Below are 19,350 nucleotides of genomic sequence, written 5' to 3' on the forward strand. Positions count from 1 at the left end.
TAACTCAAAACAAATAATAATGAATATAAAATATTTTCTCTTTTGGAAAATCAAATAACAGATGTCAGGGGTAACAACAAGGAAAGTGGTTTTTGTTTTGCTTTACAGATTATCTTAAAGCCGAGCATGTCACACTTTTGTCCTTCATTGTTCTGAACTTACTGATTTTAAAACTGTTTTCTCTTCAATAAACACCCAGAGAAATGTCACACTTTAACTGTGTGTGTGGACACAGTGTTCACAATGCAAGCTCTGACTTTATAAACAATCTTCTGCTCCTCCCCTCAATGAAAAAAAGAGAAAAAAGGAATCAAGTCCCCCCCCCCCATTTCCTCTTTCCACCCACAAGATTGCCTTCTTAGGTCTCCGCGACACGGTGGGTTTCTGTGTTTTCTGTACACCCGTGCAGACTTTGAAAGTATTTCTCCAGTTTTGCTCAACCGCTTGTCAACCATCAAATCCTACCTGAGGAAAGAGAACGTATCTGGTTTGAGTGAGTTTACAAACACTGCTTATAGTTTACAGCCATGGAGTTCTCAGAGTCAACAACCAGGGAGAGAGAAACAGGAAAAAATGGAAGACAGGAGCCGTGTGACAGGGTGCTGATGTCCAACAAGCCTCTTCATCGCTTCCTCCGGAAAGATCCCAGAAGTTTTGGGGTAAAACATGTCACAGTTCAAGTACTTTTAATTGTGCAGACAGTGAGTAACTCAAAGATGTCGTGACGACGTAAACAAACACATCAATTCTTTCCCAGATTGTCCTTCTGATCTTCGGCTGTGCCGAGCTGCTGATGGGATTCCTGCTCGTCTCCGTTGATGAGATGACTTCTACTGTTATCTACTCCCCTTATTGGGAAGGCGCTCTGGTACAGAACACTCTGCTGACATACATCACTTGTGTTCCTTCATGCTGCACAAATACTTGATTTGATCACTTGTGATTTTTACCAATGTGCTGTATCCTAGTGGTCCGAAGACAAAGAATGGTTCCATAAAGCCCCTTAAACTTCCTTGCATCCAGTTTCCATATTGGTTTGTCCAAGTCAGGGTCGCGAGTCACTGAAGTGGATCTCAGCAGGCAATGGGAGAAGGCAGGGTGCATGCTGGGAGGTTCATCACAGGGCAAACACACTGAGACAGAAGACCACACACACACATACACACACACACATGCACACCTGGGGAAATACAGAGTTAAAATGCTTTTCAGAAGTCTTGATGGCATTTCGTCTGGCCTGGATACAAATTCTGTGAATATTCTCATACTGTACTTGCTCATATTAGTATTGTATTATGTTTATTTAACCACTTCGTTGCCTGGCAACCAATAAAAGCATATGATTTGTAATCTGTAAAGCTAAACATCATACCATACCGGGTTTTTATTTCCACATAGAGTCACAGTAATTGTTTTGTTTCTCCACTTGACTTGGATTTTCAAGAACAAAAATAAATCTGCTGAAGAACGGAACTTCAAAACAATTGTAAACATCAGTTTTGTAGTAAATATTTTGTCTTTGCTTATTCTGAAGTTTGCTATCTGTGGAATTTTGTCAATCTACACGGACAGACATCCATCCAAGAAGATGGTAAGTATGTGGAGTTCATCCTTTCACCGACACCATCAAACTTCTTCAGCTGCACACACTGAGTCCTGATCAACAAATCTGATCCATCCACCTAATCATAGTAAAATCATCTCTCCCAGGTGACGGTGTGTTTGGCCATGTATATTGTTTCCATATTGGGATTCTTCGTCTCTTTTGGCTCCAGGATATTCGTCTTTAGCATGTCTTTTACGATGTGGTACCGTGCACATCAGCGGAACTGGATCTGGGGATTCTACAAAGTGGTGAGTGGTGAATTTCTTTATATATGAAATATATAACATAAATAATTTCACAGTGTTTCAGTAATTCTAGTTTACTTTCTTTTTCTTTATAGGTGCAGATTTTGGCCATTGAAAGCATAATGTTCATCTGCTCTGCGTGTGTGTTGGTGCTTCTCATCTTTCTGAGCACAGTTGCACGTTTTGCACTAAAATCCACACATACTGAGGTAAAACCTCATTATTTTTGTTGCCTATTACAACTCTTTCATTTCAATTTACAAATTCCAAGTTTGACTTTCTGAGATATTTTTAACCATTCACAATTTTGCACGAATGGCAGAGAATAAATGAAGCTTATTCTGCGCAGCCTCTTCATTTTTTTTATTAGTGTATATACTTATCCATCTCTCTCTCTCTCTCTCTCTCTTCCTCTCTTCCAACTCTGTATATGCATCAGGTTATCGTCCAGTGCATAACAAACCCACCAGGTGACACGACGCCTGATTAAGGTCAACTACTTCAAGTTTTCTACAATAACTGAACACGGTTTATTTTTCTGCAGCCGATTATTCTGTGAAAAAAAAGTCTACCGGTACATTCTGTCAACTGTATCAAATACGTTTTTTACTGAAACTCCTTTCTCAGCTTTTGTATTCAGACAGTTTTAAATGAAAGTTATTTTTATAACCTCATGTGAGAGAGATATTGAACTTTTTAGGAGAGTTTAGTACCCATGAATCTCCGTCTGCCTAAGGATTGTGTTGTGTTTGTGTGTGTGCGTGTGTATACTTTTTTGTGGACACATATCCAAATGTTTTGTTACTATAATGGAGTTTCAAGTGCTTTGCCTAAGTATATATTACATTTTGACATCATTTCTACTCATCACCATTTCAACCTAAACAACAGCAGATGAAGATAAAAAGTTGCTTGCATCAGTTAAAGTGACACAAACAATGTAAAGAAAAAAAAAACTAAACAAGACCAAGTAAAAGTTTCAGTAGGAGAAAGACAGAATCAGAACAGCAAGACCTTCCTTGTCCATCACTTTATTTCATGGAGATTTTGTCAGCACTAAAATGTCCAGGAGAAATATCCTCACTGAAAGAATTAATACATGAGCCTGCTTGCCTTTCCAAAGCTTTTGTTATATCTGGTGCAATAAATGTGTTTTGTCTTTTTGTCCTTGTTTATTTTATTCTATTTAAAAAAAATTAAGATTTCATGTTCAACCAACGTTTTAGAAAACATAAAATAAAACAGGGCAGCTCAGAGGGGGACGGGCCCCTACACACCAATGATTTGGACTCAATAATATTTATGCAATGAAATATAGGTTCAAATGAAAAACACCTGATTTTCACATTGGAGCTGGTGTTGAATATCTTGTAATGGCTGTGACTTGGTGATCGAAAGACTGCTGAGTCAGGATGGAAAGTCACATTGAGCAGCTTCTATATGGAAACATATGATCTATCTTCAACCACTGAGCTACAAATCTAAGCAGTGAACTGAGCTGGTACAAACTTTCAGTAGGAAGATCAAGGCTGTAACTTTGGTAGTTTTATTGAGGGTCTTGTTTTTTTCATAATAAATGAGGACAAACTGTTTTCATCTCAAAACCAGTTTGAAAGAATGATAAGAATTGTGTGACCACTGCAAGGCCCTCTTTGTAAAATGAGCCTTTATGATAGCTTTTTGTACATGATTATATAAAAAAGATGTAAATAATGTATGTATTGCTTGAGTTTTATTAGTCTTACTTCCTTCAGGAATCACAAATGAAACAATGACGTGAAGTATTAGCCTGGTTTATCTCCAGTTTCATAGAAGCATTTTGCAAATGTGACACTTTTTCTTGCAAGGTCATATATTTGTATACTTGATGGGGTTGCATATAGTTCCTCACTCTGGGCTCTAGGATCAGCCATGGGAGAGTTTTCACTTTGAGATTGATTCTACTCATACGGCTTTTGTTGCTCTACATTTTGCCCGGCCTTCCTGCTTGTGTATGATGATGATGATGATGATCCCTCTTGAGAAGGCCAGACACGTTTCTTACAGAACAGTGAGGATGTTTCCTTTAGCAACAAAACATATGGCAGCAGCCTCATTTTATTTGTGTTCCTACTTTTTCCCCCCGAGTCAGCACATTTAATTTTGTTCTCTGGTTGCATATAGCTGTGATTCTTATTGGGTTTGATAGATCTGTGTTTGTGAAGTGGGTGGTTCTTGGCATCGACGCCAGAGCTATTGTGGGTGGGTTATATTTTGAAATCTCAAGGAGAATTAAGTCTTGATTTAAAAAAAAAAAAAAAAAGACTATGGGTATTTATGAAATGTATCAAGTACAATGATGTGCCAATTAAAAATGAAGCTGAATCACAAAACTTCCAACAATATCAAAAACATATTGGTTTTATTCATTTCCACTCATTTCATTCAGTGGACAAACAGTAGTTCAACATTATTGTGGAAACACGCCCCCCTGCTGTTGGTGGGAGATGCAGGAAGGACACCAGCAGGAGTTTCTCGTCGTAGTTGGTCCATGTGCACTTTTGATGGTTTTAGTGTTCACAGTATTTAATAGACGTAGCTGGCGGTGTACAGAGACTGCATGGAGGCCTGGTCAGCAGAGCCGGACGACTTGTACTCTCCTTTGGAAGCCAGGCCATTGATCTGAGGAGAAAACGGGGCAAAGTCAAACCTGCGCGTTAATGATCAGCCAAATAATCTTTGCCAAACAAAACAGACAGAGGGCTCCTCAGAAACAATCATTTACCACACACTATATAGTTGGGTAAGACCAGATAAGCATTATTTAATAGCCAGTTCTGTGCACAGTCCACTACAACCGAGCGATAATCTATAGTTTACTGGCGTCTGTCTGGTACCACTGAGGGTCGGTCGTGTCGGCCGGTGTCTCACCTTGGCCCTGCTGCAGAAAGCTTCTTGTGCTGCTGCCTTGTTGGCAGCTTTTCCCTGCCAGGCTGCAAGAGCAGAGGCCTGGAGTGCACGGCCGTAAGAGAAGGTCAGCTTCCAAGGGCGATGGAGAGGCACCTGGTTGATGGCGTTCAGATGGACGGAGGCCTCTTCCTCACTCTGGCCTCCGGACAGGAAGCAGATGCCTGGAAAAAAAAAAAAAACATTCAATGTCAACTGTACTTCAAAGAGTGTACATGCACGTTTGTTGAAGTGGCGACTGGCCCGGCGGCTCTCACCGGGCACAGAGGCGGGAACGGTGCGCCTCAGAGCGGTCACCGTCGCCATGGCGACCTCCTGAGGGGTGTACTTCTTGGTGCAGGAGTGTCCAGCAGTGACCATGTTGGGCTTCAGCAGAGTGCCCTCCAGGTACACGTGGTGGTCAGACAGAGCCTTGTACACAGCAGCCAGGACCTACAGGGTGGGAGACGGGGTTTCATTCCGTCAACAACTCATGCAAAGAAACAAGTTTGGGCTTTTGCTTTTCCATCCTCATGTACTGTACGAACCTTTTCTGTCACATACTGGCACCGCAGCAGGTCGTGGTCTCCATCAGGGAGGATTTCTGGCTCCACAATGGGCACCAAGCCATTCTGGCAAGATAGAAGTGATTACAATCGGAAACATTTTCAAATCTGTCAGCTTCTATTGAGGAGAAAAATAGTAAATGATTACCTGTTGGCAGATGCTAGCATATCTGGCAAGGACATTGGCATTCTCTTTAATGCCGAGAGCCGATGGGCAGCCATCGGAGATCTTGAGCACACACCTCCACTTAGCGAAGTCGCAACCATCCTTCTTGTACTGGGCGCAACGTTCTGAGAGGCCGTCAAGTCCTGGAAAAAGCAGGAGAAAGTTGGTAACCAATATTTTCAAACAAATAGATTTGTAGAGACCTCAAATACAGCCGGGCCACTTTACCTTGTGTGGTGGTCTCTCCATCGGTTCCCATCAGACCAGCCGTGCCTTTGTCCACCTGAAACGATTGAAGCAAACACATCAGGGACTTCCAACACGACGTCAACCTTTGGCCTACATATCGCTACACACACTCCGACTCCTCACCTTGATGCCGACAACAATGTCCTTGTCCTTGACGACTTGGGGGAAGAGCTTGCCGCTGTCCGCTTTCTGGTAGAGCGTCTCGTGGAAGAAGATGACCCCACCCACACAGTTGGAGATGGAGGGATCGGAGGAGAAAAGGAGGTCACGGAAGCAGCGACGGTTCTCCTCGGTGTTCTCCACGTTGATCTTCTGGAGACGCTTTCCCATGGTGCCTTTAAATTACAAAAAGAAAAAAAAAAAGTATAAGCATATCATTTTGAGTGCACGCAGGAAGCCACTAAACTTCAGAGAATGGCGAGACTCACCGGTTGATTCATCAGCAGCCAGGATTCCCTTTCCTGTAGCCACAATTTTCTGAGCGATGCCCGAGAGCTCCTTCTTCTGCTCCGGTGAGAGGGATGGGAACTGATGAGTCATCCTGATGGAGACAAAAAAAAAAGTTGTTGTCAAGTGTTAAGAAACTCTTAAGAATGCAGGAAGTATGAAGAAAGGCTCAGTATGAGGAAACTGTCTTGGACATCCTGGTTATCTTGCACCATCTGGGCAGGTAAATATTTGGCCTGCCTGTCTGACTTCTGATCGAACAAACTGAAGTGCATAGTTCATTTGAAGAGCAGATTCACTCCTCCAGAGGAATGCATGGATCAAAAATAATGTCAAAGCCATGATCATAAGTTGTGCTGGATATCTTTTGACGTTTTCTTTTTTGCAGAAATCCAAAGATGGACCGTCTGCAGCAGCACTAAAAACAAGTTTCAACTAACGACTTCATAACCTGTTCATCCAGTTCAAACTAACTCGCCTCAGTCAAACAATACACATTGATGAACATCAAAAAGCTACAAATGCACAGCAATCCTGCATATGAGAGTCTTAAAAAGGGAAAAAACAAACAAACAATGTCCTAAAATGAAAAGGCTGCAGCAGCTGAAACACCGTAAAAAAAAAATAAAAAGTCTTACTTGGTTCAGTTTGGTCAAACAGGCTGTGACGAGTGAAGTGGCCGAAGGACCCTGAAGCCTCCTAGCAGTCTCTGAACTGATAGAGAAGGCCGAAACGAGGGCGAAACGCCGTATATAAGGTCTTTGTGAGTCGTGGAGGAGGTGCGGTGATGTGGCGGGGCGTGCGTCTTCCCGGCGACTCCATTGGCCCTGCTGCGCGCACACAGAGGCGGCGTTTTCATGACGCGCCTTCAACGCTCCTTTGTGGACTTAGTTCATACACATCAGGTCCTGGGGGGTGGAATCAAGAAGGGAACATTGTGTATTTGATTTCTTTTTCTTTTTTTTCCCCAACTTTTGCATGTATGCATGCATCAAGTTGCTCTAAAATGTCTTCACCCTTCCGTGTGCGCGTCGGGGTAATGTGAGGTCTGCTGCAATGTTGCAGGGCAGGTTGCTCCATTGCTTTTAGGCGTGTGTCGAAATGTGGATTGCAAAAGCGCATCATTTTGTATCTATTCAGTTTATCAAACAGACAGTTGATATTTTTCTCTCGGCTGGCACGCCTTGTATCGGAATCAAGTTAAATGTGAGTGTCAAAAGGTAAACCAAACAAGGAAACTATGCAAGTTACAAGGACTTGCTGAGACAAGTTCCGTGAAAAGGAACAGAAAAAAATAAAATAAAAATGAAACACATCGTTATGGTCACAGAAGAAATAGGGCCAATAGTTTCCATGATTTATCTTTGACTGGCCGCCAGTGATTATCAGTTAGCAGTTAGGAGCCTCACAGTGATATACTAGTGAGTGACCTTTGACATGTGGCCTTCAGTGAAGTTTGGACCCCCTCTGAAATAGACCATGCCTTTTTTTTTTTTCCCCTGACTTTGCTCAGTAAAATAAAAATATAAATAAACAAGAGTAGTTTTCGGCATTGTTCATAAGGCCAGTATCTCTAATTACAAAAATGTATTGCCTCATTGTAGATGTTTGCAGGACCGATTAAATCATCTAATGCAGAGTCAAAGTGAGAAATTCTCCTTTAAAGTGTGATTACGTCCAAAATCTAAATAATATAGAAGCATATCGTTGTTTCCCATTGTTTTTGTGTGATTTAGATAAAGCTTTGCTCTGTTTTTCATGCCATCGTGTGTATCTCACTTATGCGTCACTCTGTCTGACAAGTACGTCATCTATAAACATTTTTCATATCGATCACTGGAAATGACCCAAAACCTTTGAGTTCCCTCTTGTCCACCGTTCAGCTGATAGAGATGTTTCAACCCACAGACTGGATTGGATCTGTGACTCACAAATAACGACAAGCCCGCTTTTGCACAACCTGGACTCTGCACTGTGTGCAAGATGCCCTTAAATATTACTGATCAGAGTTCAGTCTTTGTCCACGAGTATCTTCCTTGGTGTTTTTTTACGTAAGACGTGGAAAAGGAGTGACATGAGTGCGGCACATGTTCAGACTGTTGCTTATCTGGTCAACTTAGAAAAGAAAAAAAAGGAAGCTGTAGAAGTATTTCAGTTTGGATGTTTTTGTTCTTTGATCTTGCCACAGTTTCTTCATGCAATCACTGCAAGCACTTCTATCTTTATGCCAGGCAGCAAAGGTGAGATCATGCATAATCACATGTGGAAAAACATCAGTATGCATCACACTTTGTACTTTTACATTAGCTGCAAGCGTTTTACCAAGCTCTAACATTATTTGAGCATTTTATATCTATAAACTGCACACTGTATTTTCCATTGGGGAAATGACCATCCGAAGGCAACTAACCAGAAGCTGCAACTTCCCAGTTGATGCAGCTTGCATGTGGTTTTAATCAGAAAAGAACAAAACAAGTGGTGAACTGTCATGTGACTCCCTGTCTGCTGGACAAACTCTAATAATGCCTTGTGCCCCTCCACTCAAAATGTGTCTGTCACTCTGTTTCTTATCCTGGATGTTTGATTTTCACTCAGCAGAAGAATTTGTGCAGAGTTTGAAAGGTGATTTTTTTTTATTATTATTGACAGCCACTGAAAAAAAATGAATAAATCCAGAAAAAGATCTGATTTTTAGAAGGGGAGAAATGCACAGGAGTTGTAGTATCATATATGGTTTGAAAGACATCCTTTGTGTAGCAGTTATATTTAGTCATATGTATATATTTTACACGTTATTTGATCCTGTATTTTTTTATTGTTCTTACCACAAGGATGCTGTAACATCTGGTGTAATTAAGTCGATCTACGTTATTCTAATAAAATATGTTAGAGAACTCAATAATTTAGACGTACATATGTCTTGATGCAGTTTATATTTCTTTATATGTCTGTTAAACACATTTGGAGACTCTTTATTTGTGTGCTAGTATGGTGTCTTTCTCTTAACAATTATGGTAAGAATCTTCATTAGCAACAATTGCTGAATGTACATGTATAGCTCAAAAATATCAATATCTCTCAATAACTCTGAAATAATAGGATCAAGTTATGGCAGCATGTTGAAAATAGGTTGAAATATTTCAGCATGTATGAATTTTGGAACCGAGTGAACTCAGCGCGCCGTGTTTCCCTCCCGCAGGCAGGCGGCGCAGTGACAGCTTCTCACAGGCAGGCGGCGGCGGAGTGAAGGCCTCCCACCGGTAGAGGGCGCGAGTGAAAGCTTCAGTTTTTACCTCTCAGGTCTGTCGTCGCTTCCGTTTCCTAGTGGTAAGGTTCCGCAACATCAACAGCCACACAAATTCAGTTTAGAAAAAATACTATTTATTAAAAAAAAAGGTAAGAGTTAAATGATTTGCAGTTGGACGTGTATCGGTGTGTTTGCAGAGGTCTGTGTTATTATGATTGAATGTGATAACCGATGAGAATCTGTCGTTAGCATTTGGCTAATGTTAGCTCAGCCTCCATTGACTGATCCAACCTGCTTCCTCTGAGTTTTAAGACCATTAGCTTGATATTTTGCACTACTTGTCGCTTTTGGGAAAGTCAAAACACTCAAAAAAGATGATAGTACTCATCTGAATTATCGTGCCTTCCTTCGTGGCAAGGCGCAAAGGTTACTGTCATAGACGGCCGTTTATTTTTTATTATCTTTACTATTCTGACTTTTTTTTTATGTGATTATCAAGTCCCGCACCGTCGGGAGCACGGACAGAAAAAGCGCATCAAAACGTGCGGAATGTTCGTGAATAGGTTGCTCCGCATTTTGTTAACGATTCGGCTAAACCTTTCCGAATAAATTGCCACAAAAAAAAACTGCGAAGAAAATGCCCATCTCCCTCTGTTGCCTTGTCGATGGAGATCCAGGGAGAGGCAGGCACACAAAATGTCCTCTGGGATTTTCTCGACGATATTGTACCTGTGCAATACTCTCCAGTAACTTGCAATCATACTGTTGCCCTTCATCTGTTTTCAGGAGTCTGAGGATGTCGGGCCAGAAGCGTCCTGCTGACTCCTGTCCGTCCTCCTCCGGCGGACCTCCAGAGAAGCGGAGAGACAAAGAAGGAGAGGACGGAGGTCCTGGTGTCAGCGCCGCGGCCGGGGGCAGCACCGCTGTGGAGACGGTCATCAAACTCGGAGGGGTGTCCAACTCGGTGAGCCTTATTTTTCTTCTTCACATCACGTTTCATGTTTTCCCACGGCGTGATGAGGAGCCCACCTGACTTTGTGGTCGCAAAAAGATTACGTTGTACTCCTTAAAGGAAAGTCTGTTACTCTGGTGCACATAATAGCAGCTTGACAGATCTCCGTACACACCAGCAATATAAACAATATTCTGATATTAATAAACACTCTCACTGTTTTATATGAACCTCTGATCACATAACTTACTGTAGAATTGACTGCCACAGTATCAATAACAAACTCTTATTTAGTAATAAGAGCTTTCTGAATGTTTTGACTTTGTTTTAGCAGGGTTATCTCGTTTTTACTTGAAGACATGATATTACAATACTAATCTCGTACATTTATTCTTCTTTCCACCATGCACCTGTCAATTCTTTATGAAATAGACAAAGACCAGCTGGTATAATTCTATTTTAAACTTCAGCAGCAGAGATGTAAAGATGAAATGTTTCTTCTTGTAGTCATTTGTGAGACAATTGTTTTTTCAGGAAGAACAAGACATCAAAGCTCTTCAGGCTAAAAACCGAAAATTGGGAGAGGCTCTCGATCAACGACAGGTAAATATGTTCTCTAGTATTTGTTGTCAATGGTCCGTACGTTGTAAGACATTACTCTCCGTCTTGGCTTGCTTTTTTAATATTGTTTATTTTTGTGTCTTTTCATTTGCAAGGTGATTGAGGATGAACTCAGAGAGCGAATTGAAAGGCTGGAGACCCGACAAGCCACTGACGATGCCAGTCTCCTCATCCTCAACAGATACTGGAACCAGGTAAATAAGGGAGTGGAATCAAAGAAAATTAAGTGAGTGCCCAGGATTGGTCTTCTTTTTTTAAGATGTAAAAGTCAAAATGTGATGCCCTTTTCTTTTCAGTTCGATGAAAATATTAAACTGACCGCCAGACGATATGATCAAGCAAGCAGCGAACCAGAGAAGTCTCCTACCGGTGAAGGTCGGAGCCTGAAGCCAGACACCCCTGAACCTGATGGAGACTCCAATCAGGAGAGGGCTAAGGACCGAGGTAAAAACATTGTCGATACAGTGAAACTGACATTAGGGCCTTTGATGGGGTGGCTGTGGCCCAGCTAGTGGAGTGGAGTCGTTTTCTAATCTCATTGTTGACAGTTATCTCCCTGTCTGCATGTTAATGTTCTTTAACAAGACATTGAATCTCTTGTTTCTCCTGGTGAAGTACCAACACCTTGTATGGCACTTCTTGTCAGTATAATGTGAGTGTGTGCAGGATCATTGGAGTAAACGGGTGAATATTTTGCGAATCATGTGAAGCTCAATACAAATCCTGAAGCGATAGGAATGCATGATAGTCTGATGACAATATTGCATGTTTCCTGTGCTCAGGCCACCAAGGAGAGACCTCCAACTCTTTCCTGGCTACACTGGCAAGCAGCAGCAGTGAGGAGATGGAGGCCGAGCTTCAGGAGAGGGTGGAGTCCAGCCAGAAGCTGGTCAATCATGTGGTTGAGATCTATGATTGTCTGAAGAACACTGTGGATCTGCTGAAGGCAGAGCTGGCCTCCGGAGTAGGTGAGGGTCATCCATTTAAATAAAAGCTTTTGAAATTGCCTTTGCTATGAATGGGTGTGACGTCATTGCTTTTGATTGCAGAGAGTAGCTTGTGGCCCGCCGCTGAGAGACTCAGCTCCCTCCTGACCAGTGAAAACGAGCGTCTCCAGCAGCTCACCGAGGACCTGAAGCAGAAGTACAGTCACATGACCAGCGGGGTATGACTCTTGTGTTTCTTCTTACTGATGTGAAGCCTCCGATCCAATTGGCCATTACAATTTAAAACGCATTATTGAAAGTTGCTTTGATCACTGTACTCTTTGCATTTCGATAATTTCAGTATATTAACTCAAGAAATCGGGCATCTTGATTAATTGCTCCTAAATATGTAATTCCTCCAAGTGCGTCAGGAATTGGCTGACAAAAAAAAGCCAATAATTAAATGTCTCTTTTGATATGAACCTCCATTATATTTGGTTTCTTCCTATTGTGATTCTCCTCACCCTTCAAGTAATTTCTCACTGACCACTTTGTTCCCACTCGCCCTTGTTTGTTGACTGAGATCTCTTGTTTTTTTTATTTGTCTCGTACAGACCCGCGGTCTTGGCCGTGCAGTAAACAAGGCCGAACAGCGCATCAGCGAGCTGCAGGTGCTGATCGAGGAGCTGCAGTGGGACATGGAGAAGATCCGCCGGCGAGAGAACAGGCTGAACGCACACCTGAGCGAGATACTGGAGAGGGTAAGATGAGGATTTGTTGCAAGTGTTTGTGTTGCTACACGCTTCCTGGTGTCGTGGTTTTAACGTTCCTTGTGCGTCCCAGGTAAACAGCAAAGGCTATAAAGTGTGTGGAGAGGCCAGCAGCGTGTGTGGAACCATCACCATAAACAAAAGAAAGGTACATCGCTTGTTTGTTTGTTTTTTTATTGTATGGCAATTAAAACATGTCGATGTGAGAAATGCAGAGACACTTTTTGACATTGTGCAGATATTAAGCATGTCTCACCTGCCTGGGCTTTCCTTCCTGACTTCAGTTTGAGGAAATGAACAGTGAACTCGAAGAAAACAGGGAGCTGGCAGACAATCGTCTAATTGAGCTGCAGAAACTCCAGCAGGACCTGCAGAATGTTCACCAGGAGAACAATAGCATGAAGGTATTTCAACTGAACACAGCATTGTAACGACTCAAGTTGTTTTTGACAAGAAAACTTGACATTTAAAGTTGCTGATTGCACATTTGCAAAACAATTGGATTACATTTTCTTGAAACCTCTAACTTGAATTTGCAGCCAGGAAAAAACATGATGTCTCCAGTTTGCCTGGAGGGAATTTCTTCAAATTTGGTATACATGTTAACATCGTTTTTCAGTTTGTTTTTTTTCATCACTGCAAAGATTGTAGTTAATACTTGTCAGTACTTTTCTCAGGAGACCTGATTGAATAGAGTACTATATAGGTTTTGAACTCTACTGCTTTGTGCGTGGAATTAATTTGGCCGCGGTCTTCCTCTCAGGCGGAGCTGATGAGTCGAGCGGAGGGTTTGGTGAAAGAGACCTCCGAGTATCGCTGCCTGCAGTCCCAGTTCTCTGTGCTCTACAACGAGTCTCTGATACTCAAAGCGCAATTGGACGAGACACGCGCTCGCCTCAACACAACCAGGACCGCGCGCCTCCGACAGCTGGAAAACATGGAGGTACGGCCCGTGTGCCCGTGTCATTGCGTCCTTTCCCCCCCCCTCCGCCCACTTAGCTCCTCGCTCGTGTCTTCTCTGGCCGCAGAACGATGAGGTGGCGCTGCAGAGGAAGGTCCGTACCGAGGTGTTTCAGCTGGAGGACACGCTGGCTCAGGTCAGGAAGGAGTACGAGATGCTGCGTATCGAGTTCGAGCAAACCCTGGCTGCGAACGAGCAAGCAGGTAACGAACTGAACCCCGGAGGCCCGAAGCTGCCAGGTTCCTGCTGAGGAACTCACCTTCATTTTCTCCTCCTCCTCCTCTCAGGTCCCATCAACAGGGAGATGCGCCACCTAATCAGCACGCTGCAAACACACAACCAACAAATGAAGGGAGAGGTGGTGAAATATAAACTGAGACTGAGAGAGACACAAACAGAGCTCAACCAGGTGTGTGTGTGTGTGTGAGGTTTTAAACTCGCTACTGTAGAAGAAGCTCAGTGGTTATGGGTCATTTTGACACTAGAAGTCACACTGAAACACATTCGTTGTTACCGCAGGTCCGCGCGTCAAAGGGCAATGCCATCCTCCAATCCCAGTCAAGCACGGAAATCGACGTGAAGGAAGAGACGACTTCTCCTTCGACACCGGCCGTTCCGGGAGATCCGACAGTCAAGACGGAGCCCGACAACGGCTCCTCCACACCCAGCAGCACCGGTAACCATCAGACACCTCCCTGTTTAATGAACCATCCCTGTCATTCCAGAAATGCATGGAAAAAAAAAAAAAAAGTTTTTCCGCCTGATTTCCCCTTTGCCTGGCCCCAACTCCCAATGTGCAGGTGCCTCAGTAAAAACTGAGCCCAGCGTCGAGCCAGAAGCAACCGTTAAAGAAGAGGAGAAGGAGGAGAAAAAGGAAAAGGAAGACAAGAAAGACAAAGACATTGTGAAGAAAGAGGAGAAGGAAAGAGAGCGGGACAAGGAGAAGGAAAAAGAGCGAGAGAGGCCCACCAGAAGCGGCGGGCTCGGCAGCAGCGCCATGACAAGGGAAGAGAAGGAGAAGCCTGGAAGCAGCAGCCAACCGGAGGAGTCCGCCGGGGAACGCCCCTCTGTGGTGGGGGGGTCGAAACGCAAAGAGATGGAGCAGCTAAAAATAGTCCGAGCAGAACTCAAGTGAGTTAAGGGTGTGGGAGGTTTTTTTGTTTGTTTGTTTTTGTTTCCTATCCCCCCCCCCCCCCCCCATAACTACCAAACAAATACATGAGGATTTCGTTTTTGGACACAGTCCTGTTAACTCTCATTATCGTGCCCTTTTCATATTGTGGGACACTGTTACATAACTGTTCATGATTGATATAAAACCTTATATACCATGTAGTTGTATTTCATGCACATTCATAGTTTACTCCGTTTCAACCAAATGTTATAATTCTTGGGGGGGGGTTTTTAGGAGATTTTTCTGCGTCACACAAAACAGTCGTTGAATGCAGCACGCTTGTCACGCTGCACTCAATGCTTGAAACTATTCTTATCATTTCTTGCTGCTCTTGAATCTGCTGTATTGTTGTTGTGGCGGCGGTGTTGGTGAAAGCTTCAGGCTAGCGTCCAGAAACAAGTATTGTCCACACGCAAAAGATTGCACCAGTCTTATGATCCTGTGAGTCACTCGCACTCGCCCTCAGTGAATAATACACTTTTGTCTCACTGCAAAATGTCTCGCTTTATTCGTTCCATTTCAGTTTTCAACGATAATTGCTGTGGTGAACATATTATCCTGTGTGGTGGTTTTTTTTTTGTTTTTAAGTTTACATGACAATCCTGCAGCCTTTTTTTTTTTCTTCGTTTTTCATGACTTGCACTGTGATTGTATAGGAAGGCTCAAGAGTCCCAGCGGGAAATGAAGCTGCTGCTGGACATGTACCGGTCAGCACCCAAAGAGCAGAGGGATAAAGTCCAGCTCATGGCTGCAGAGAAGAAGGCCAAGTCAGAGGTGATCAAACTCGTCCATCTCACAGACCAACAGAGTGTTTTGTTTTTGCCACTTGTGCGACTGAGACTTCATGTGTTGATCGCAGGGAGAGGAGCTGCGGCAGCGGCTGAGGGAGCTGGAGGAGAGGGAGCGGAGGGAGGGCAAGAAAATGGCTGATGAGGAGGCTTTAAGGAAGATCCGGTCCGTCGAGGAGCAGATCGACATCCTCAATAAGAAGCTGTCGATAGCCAAACAGGTGTGTATGTGGGAGCCGGTCATCTTATTCACTAACTTCCTGTCAAGTTCTCCACCTCCTCCAACACGCTGCCGTTTCGTCGCCTCGTCTGTAGGAGGAAGACGCGCTGCTGAGCGAAATGGATGTGACCGGCCAGGCCTTCGAGGACATGCAGGAACAGAACATCCGACTAATGCAGCAGCTGCGGGAAAAAGACGACGCCAACTTCAAGTTGATGAGCGAGCGAATCAAGTCCAACCAGATCCACAAGCTGCTGAAAGAGGAGAAGGAGGAGCTCGCCGACCAACTGCTCACTTTAAAGACCCAGGTGAGCCACCGAGCTCCTGTGCATTTTCACAAACAAGTGCACTGAAAACAGCTTCAGTCATTTAGTATTTTTTTTTATTGAAATGTGCATGTTTTTCAAAGGATCACTGATGCATGCTGGGAGAGAAAGTTGGCCATTTTTTTGGGACGAGCCAATGAATGAGCCATTGAAGCTCAAATGGCTGCAGATGTTAATCTCTGCTTCCAATAGAAAAGAGAATAGAGTCCATATGTGTTGGAAGCAATTGTACACAATAATAGAAAAGATGAAAAACTGTTCTGTGTGAACTTAGCCACTGCAGTTACCTTGCATATGCTAAACGTCATTATTTTTTTTTTCTTCAGGTTGATGCCCAGCTGCAGGTCGTGAGGAAGCTGGAGGATAAGGAGCGCCTCCTCCAGGGCACCATCAGTACTGCTGAGAGAGAGTTGGCACTGCGAACACAAGCTCTGGACATGAACAAGCGCAAGGTAACGTACCGGTCAGGTACAATGAGCCAAAACACAGGGAGGCTGCTGCTGCTGCTAATCCAACTGTAATAGCATTGGAATATGTTAGATATCAATCTAGCAGAAATGTGCTCTTTGGGTCAATAAGGATTACTTTGGTCAACCTTTAGGCACAGGACTCCGCGCTGCTGTCGGAGGAGGTGCGGACGCAGCTGGAGCAGGTGCAGCAGAGGCTCAGCCTCGTCAGAGAGGAGGTCATCGAGAACAGCATCTCCAGGGAAAAAGAGTCCTTCAATGCGCGACGAGCACAGGTGCCCACACTCGGAAACAAAGTCATCCGTTCCTCACATCCATTGTGCAAATTATTGTCCAGGGAAGTCGGCTGCTGTTTCTTCCCGTTCGTCACCACTGACTAAAATGCCAGTCGCTACTTCAACCGGTGAATAGACTTGACCTCTAAAGCATGTCGGCAGCATTCCAGTGTTCTCAAAGTACTTTACATGGTCAGTCGACACGTGCCGGCTGTCATTCAAGATGCTCAGGGAAGAAATGTAAAAGAAAAAACACGCAATCAATCACTTCTACAGAGGAAAACCCAACAAAGTTATGAAATGCACAAATGGCCAAAAGCAAAGCAGACACTCCTCCCTTCCAACATTCCTGTCCAGTATGAACGCACGGTGAACTTTACTGTTGGTATAACTTCAACTTGTTTCTTAGGAGGATATCTCCAAAATGAGGGGGAAGATCGAGAAGGCAAAGAAACCAGCCGAGAAAATCAGCAACGGCGACGATATCCTAAATGAAGAAATAAATGACTACAAGGTAGGTTTTGCTGGTAGAAGCCATCGGAAAGTGAACCCTTTATTCAGAAGTTGACACGAGATCACCTTTAGTGTTTTTTTTTTGTAGTCTGACGTCATGAAATTCACTTGACCGCGCTGACATTTAAAACAGCAGCCCTGCCACGTGCGTTTAATATAAATCCACGTAACAGGAGAAAAATTACTGGATGATCCAGTCTCTCTCGAGTCCCTTCTGGCATAAAAACCCCTAAAAGAACATGAATTCTCAGTCTCTGCCTCTTTGATGTGTAATCACACTCTTGACAGGAATAAAGCATTACTACTCAAGCCAACTGTGGGAAAACTCGGCGTTACACACGAAATGACTAACTTGTGTTGATTATTTAGATCAGTAGCTCAGACTGAAGGTTCGCACTCAGATGTTTAAAAATTTGCCCATAAACCGTGGCTCTATAGAAGTATGAGCATTCATACGTTTGATACGTAAGCTGTGTCGTTCCTCGTACTGATGACAAGGCCGAGACGATTGCATCCAGTCATTCCGAGCCGCTCAGCCGAGGACAGACACGGTCTCTCCACGCTTTGTCCAAACCTTTCTCTTTCTCCCTCTCCGTCTCCCGCAGGCACGTCTCACGTGTCCGTGCTGCAACTCCCGGGTGAAGGACGCCGTGCTGACAAAGTGCTTCCACGTCTTCTGCTTCGAGTGCGTTAAAACGCGCTACGACACCCGCCAGAGGAAGTGCCCGAAATGCAACGCCGCCTTCGGCGCCAACGACTTCCATCGCATCTACATCGGCTGATGCCCAGCGACCCACCTCCCCCCACCCCCCCGCCTCGCTGTCCATTCCTGTCCAGCTTTGTTCGCGAGGAAGAGGGTCAGCAAGATATTAAAGCAGTAGTACGAACACTGCCTGGAGCCAGACTGCGCTCAAGTGTCCCCTCCTCTGAATACGAACCCCCTCCCCCCCCCCCCTCTAGAGTTTGAAGGATACTCGTAGTGTGAAGTCACTGGCCGATTCCAGCCTGGTTGAACCGCAGTGACGCTCTGAAAAAGGAACATTTTCATTTTCTTTTTTAAAAAACACTGACTGAAGCTTCTCCCAACCACTGTCCATTATTGTACTCTGGTTTGTTTTTTTGTTTTTTCCCCCCCGAGAAGCTGGGTCAGGAGGAACATTGGAATGAAATACTGAAGCTTCTGGCAATTTGTGCACTCATTTCAAAACAAAACAGGATACAAAGTGTGATAACTACAGTGTGAAAACATTCCTCGTGTGCGTGTGTGCGTATGTGTATGTATGTTTGTATTTTGTTCTGAAAGTTTTTTTTGGTTTTTTTTTTAGCTGTTCTTGCTAGAGATTGTTCTGAAATCTTAATTTCCAAACTGGCTACTGTCGGGTTGCTTTTCTGATAGTTAATAAATGGATAACATACAATCACACACTCGCTTTGACGTTTATGGACATGTCAGTCTGCAAATAACAATGAAAACATCACAAAGAAAACACAGACTTTGAAATAAAAGAAGCTGTCTTTTGTTATTGACTGAAGTGTGTAACACTAAGACATGAGCCGACTAACCAGAATGTTAACCCTTTATTGACGAAGTTAGCATCGATATCAAATAAATGGGGATTGTAGAAACGTGCATGCTGAATGTTTGCTAAACGCAGCGTCCAGATGCATATTGCGTCAAATCACGTTTACATTTTTCTTGTTTTTTGTTGATCTGGGTTGAATCTGTTTAGGTCTATCAATCAAACGCATATAAAAAAAAAAATTTTTTTTACAAATAAACAAAGGGAAAACATGTGGCGATGTCCCAAAATGTGAAAGGCAAAAAATGATTCTGCCCCGATTATAGTAAGTTTGACCCACTGCGGGGTCAAATGGGTCTGTAATGTGGCCCCTGGATTAAAACAGT

The 19,350-nt window shown here is 43.6% G+C and overlaps 3 protein-coding genes across 4 annotated transcripts; 2 read left to right on the plus strand and 1 right to left on the minus strand.

Moving 5' to 3' along the window:
• Positions 1-351: 351 nt before the first annotated feature.
• Positions 352-3,152, plus strand: LOC308134861 (membrane-spanning 4-domains subfamily A member 15-like). The gene is made up of 7 exons (XM_080502696.1): positions 352-376; positions 519-659; positions 758-868; positions 1,535-1,591; positions 1,711-1,854; positions 1,947-2,060; positions 2,291-3,152. Exons 2-7 carry the CDS (start codon positions 528-530, stop codon positions 2,339-2,341), a joined length of 609 nt encoding a protein of 202 aa, XP_080358822.1. The 5' UTR covers positions 352-376; positions 519-527; the 3' UTR covers positions 2,342-3,152.
• A 1,083-nt stretch (positions 3,153-4,235) lies between these two features.
• On the minus strand, positions 4,236-6,954 carry aldob (aldolase b, fructose-bisphosphate). Its single transcript, XM_080502741.1, has 9 exons — positions 6,843-6,954; positions 6,186-6,298; positions 5,881-6,092; positions 5,737-5,791; positions 5,491-5,651; positions 5,325-5,408; positions 5,055-5,229; positions 4,762-4,961; positions 4,236-4,512 (listed from the first exon to the last, which is right to left on the minus strand). The coding sequence occupies exons 2-9, from the start codon at positions 6,295-6,297 to the stop codon at positions 4,417-4,419; spliced, it is 1,095 nt and encodes a 364-aa protein (XP_080358867.1). The 5' UTR covers position 6,298; positions 6,843-6,954; the 3' UTR covers positions 4,236-4,416.
• Positions 6,955-9,515: 2,561 nt separating this feature from the next.
• Positions 9,516-19,002, plus strand: rnf20 (ring finger protein 20, E3 ubiquitin protein ligase). Of its 2 annotated transcripts, none has more exons than XM_080501733.1 (22): positions 9,516-9,600; positions 10,238-10,415; positions 10,938-11,006; positions 11,120-11,218; positions 11,321-11,468; positions 11,807-11,992; positions 12,074-12,189; positions 12,565-12,711; positions 12,794-12,868; positions 13,005-13,124; positions 13,484-13,663; positions 13,749-13,884; positions 13,969-14,090; positions 14,201-14,357; positions 14,482-14,812; positions 15,512-15,629; positions 15,715-15,864; positions 15,959-16,171; positions 16,516-16,641; positions 16,791-16,931; positions 17,341-17,445; positions 18,050-19,002. In XM_080501733.1, the coding sequence occupies exons 2-22, from the start codon at positions 10,248-10,250 to the stop codon at positions 18,224-18,226; spliced, it is 3,084 nt and encodes a 1,027-aa protein (XP_080357859.1). In that variant the 5' UTR covers positions 9,516-9,600; positions 10,238-10,247; the 3' UTR covers positions 18,227-19,002. The 2 variants fall into 2 exon arrangements, with proteins under 2 accessions (XP_080357859.1, XP_080357860.1); XM_080501734.1 differs by having other exon boundaries at positions 9,521-9,531.
• The last annotated feature ends 348 nt before the right edge of the window (positions 19,003-19,350 follow it).

Source organism: Blennius ocellaris (assembly GCF_963422515.1).
Source record: "Blennius ocellaris genome assembly, chromosome: 9".
Classification (NCBI taxonomy): domain Eukaryota; kingdom Metazoa; phylum Chordata; class Actinopteri; order Blenniiformes; family Blenniidae; genus Blennius; species Blennius ocellaris.

What these genes read in the sequence shown, in the direction of transcription:
- LOC308134861 (XM_080502696.1), top strand. Translation starts at nt 528, where the DNA reads ATGGAGTTCTCAGAGTCAACAACCAGGGAGAGAGAAACAGGAAAAAAT. An exon ending in GACATCCATCCAAGAAGATG is followed by an intron (nt 1,592 to 1,710) that starts GTAAGTATGTGG and finishes CATCTCTCCCAG; the next exon opens with GTGACGGTGTGTTTGGCCAT. An exon ending in TCTGGGGATTCTACAAAGTG is followed by an intron (nt 1,855 to 1,946) that starts GTGAGTGGTGAA and finishes TTTTCTTTATAG; the next exon opens with GTGCAGATTTTGGCCATTGA.
- aldob (XM_080502741.1), bottom strand. Translation starts at nt 6,297, where the DNA reads ATGACTCATCAGTTCCCATCCCTCTCACCGGAGCAGAAGAAGGAGCTC. An exon ending in TGGAGAGACCACCACACAAG is followed by an intron (nt 5,652 to 5,736) that starts GTAAAGTGGCCC and finishes TGCTTTTTCCAG; the next exon opens with GACTTGACGGCCTCTCAGAA. An exon ending in GCCAGTATGTGACAGAAAAG is followed by an intron (nt 5,230 to 5,324) that starts GTTCGTACAGTA and finishes CCCACCCTGTAG; the next exon opens with GTCCTGGCTGCTGTGTACAA.
- rnf20 (XM_080501733.1), top strand. Translation starts at nt 10,248, where the DNA reads ATGTCGGGCCAGAAGCGTCCTGCTGACTCCTGTCCGTCCTCCTCCGGC. An exon ending in CTCCACACCCAGCAGCACCG is followed by an intron (nt 14,358 to 14,481) that starts GTAACCATCAGA and finishes CCCAATGTGCAG; the next exon opens with GTGCCTCAGTAAAAACTGAG. An exon ending in TCAATGCGCGACGAGCACAG is followed by an intron (nt 16,932 to 17,340) that starts GTGCCCACACTC and finishes CTTGTTTCTTAG; the next exon opens with GAGGATATCTCCAAAATGAG.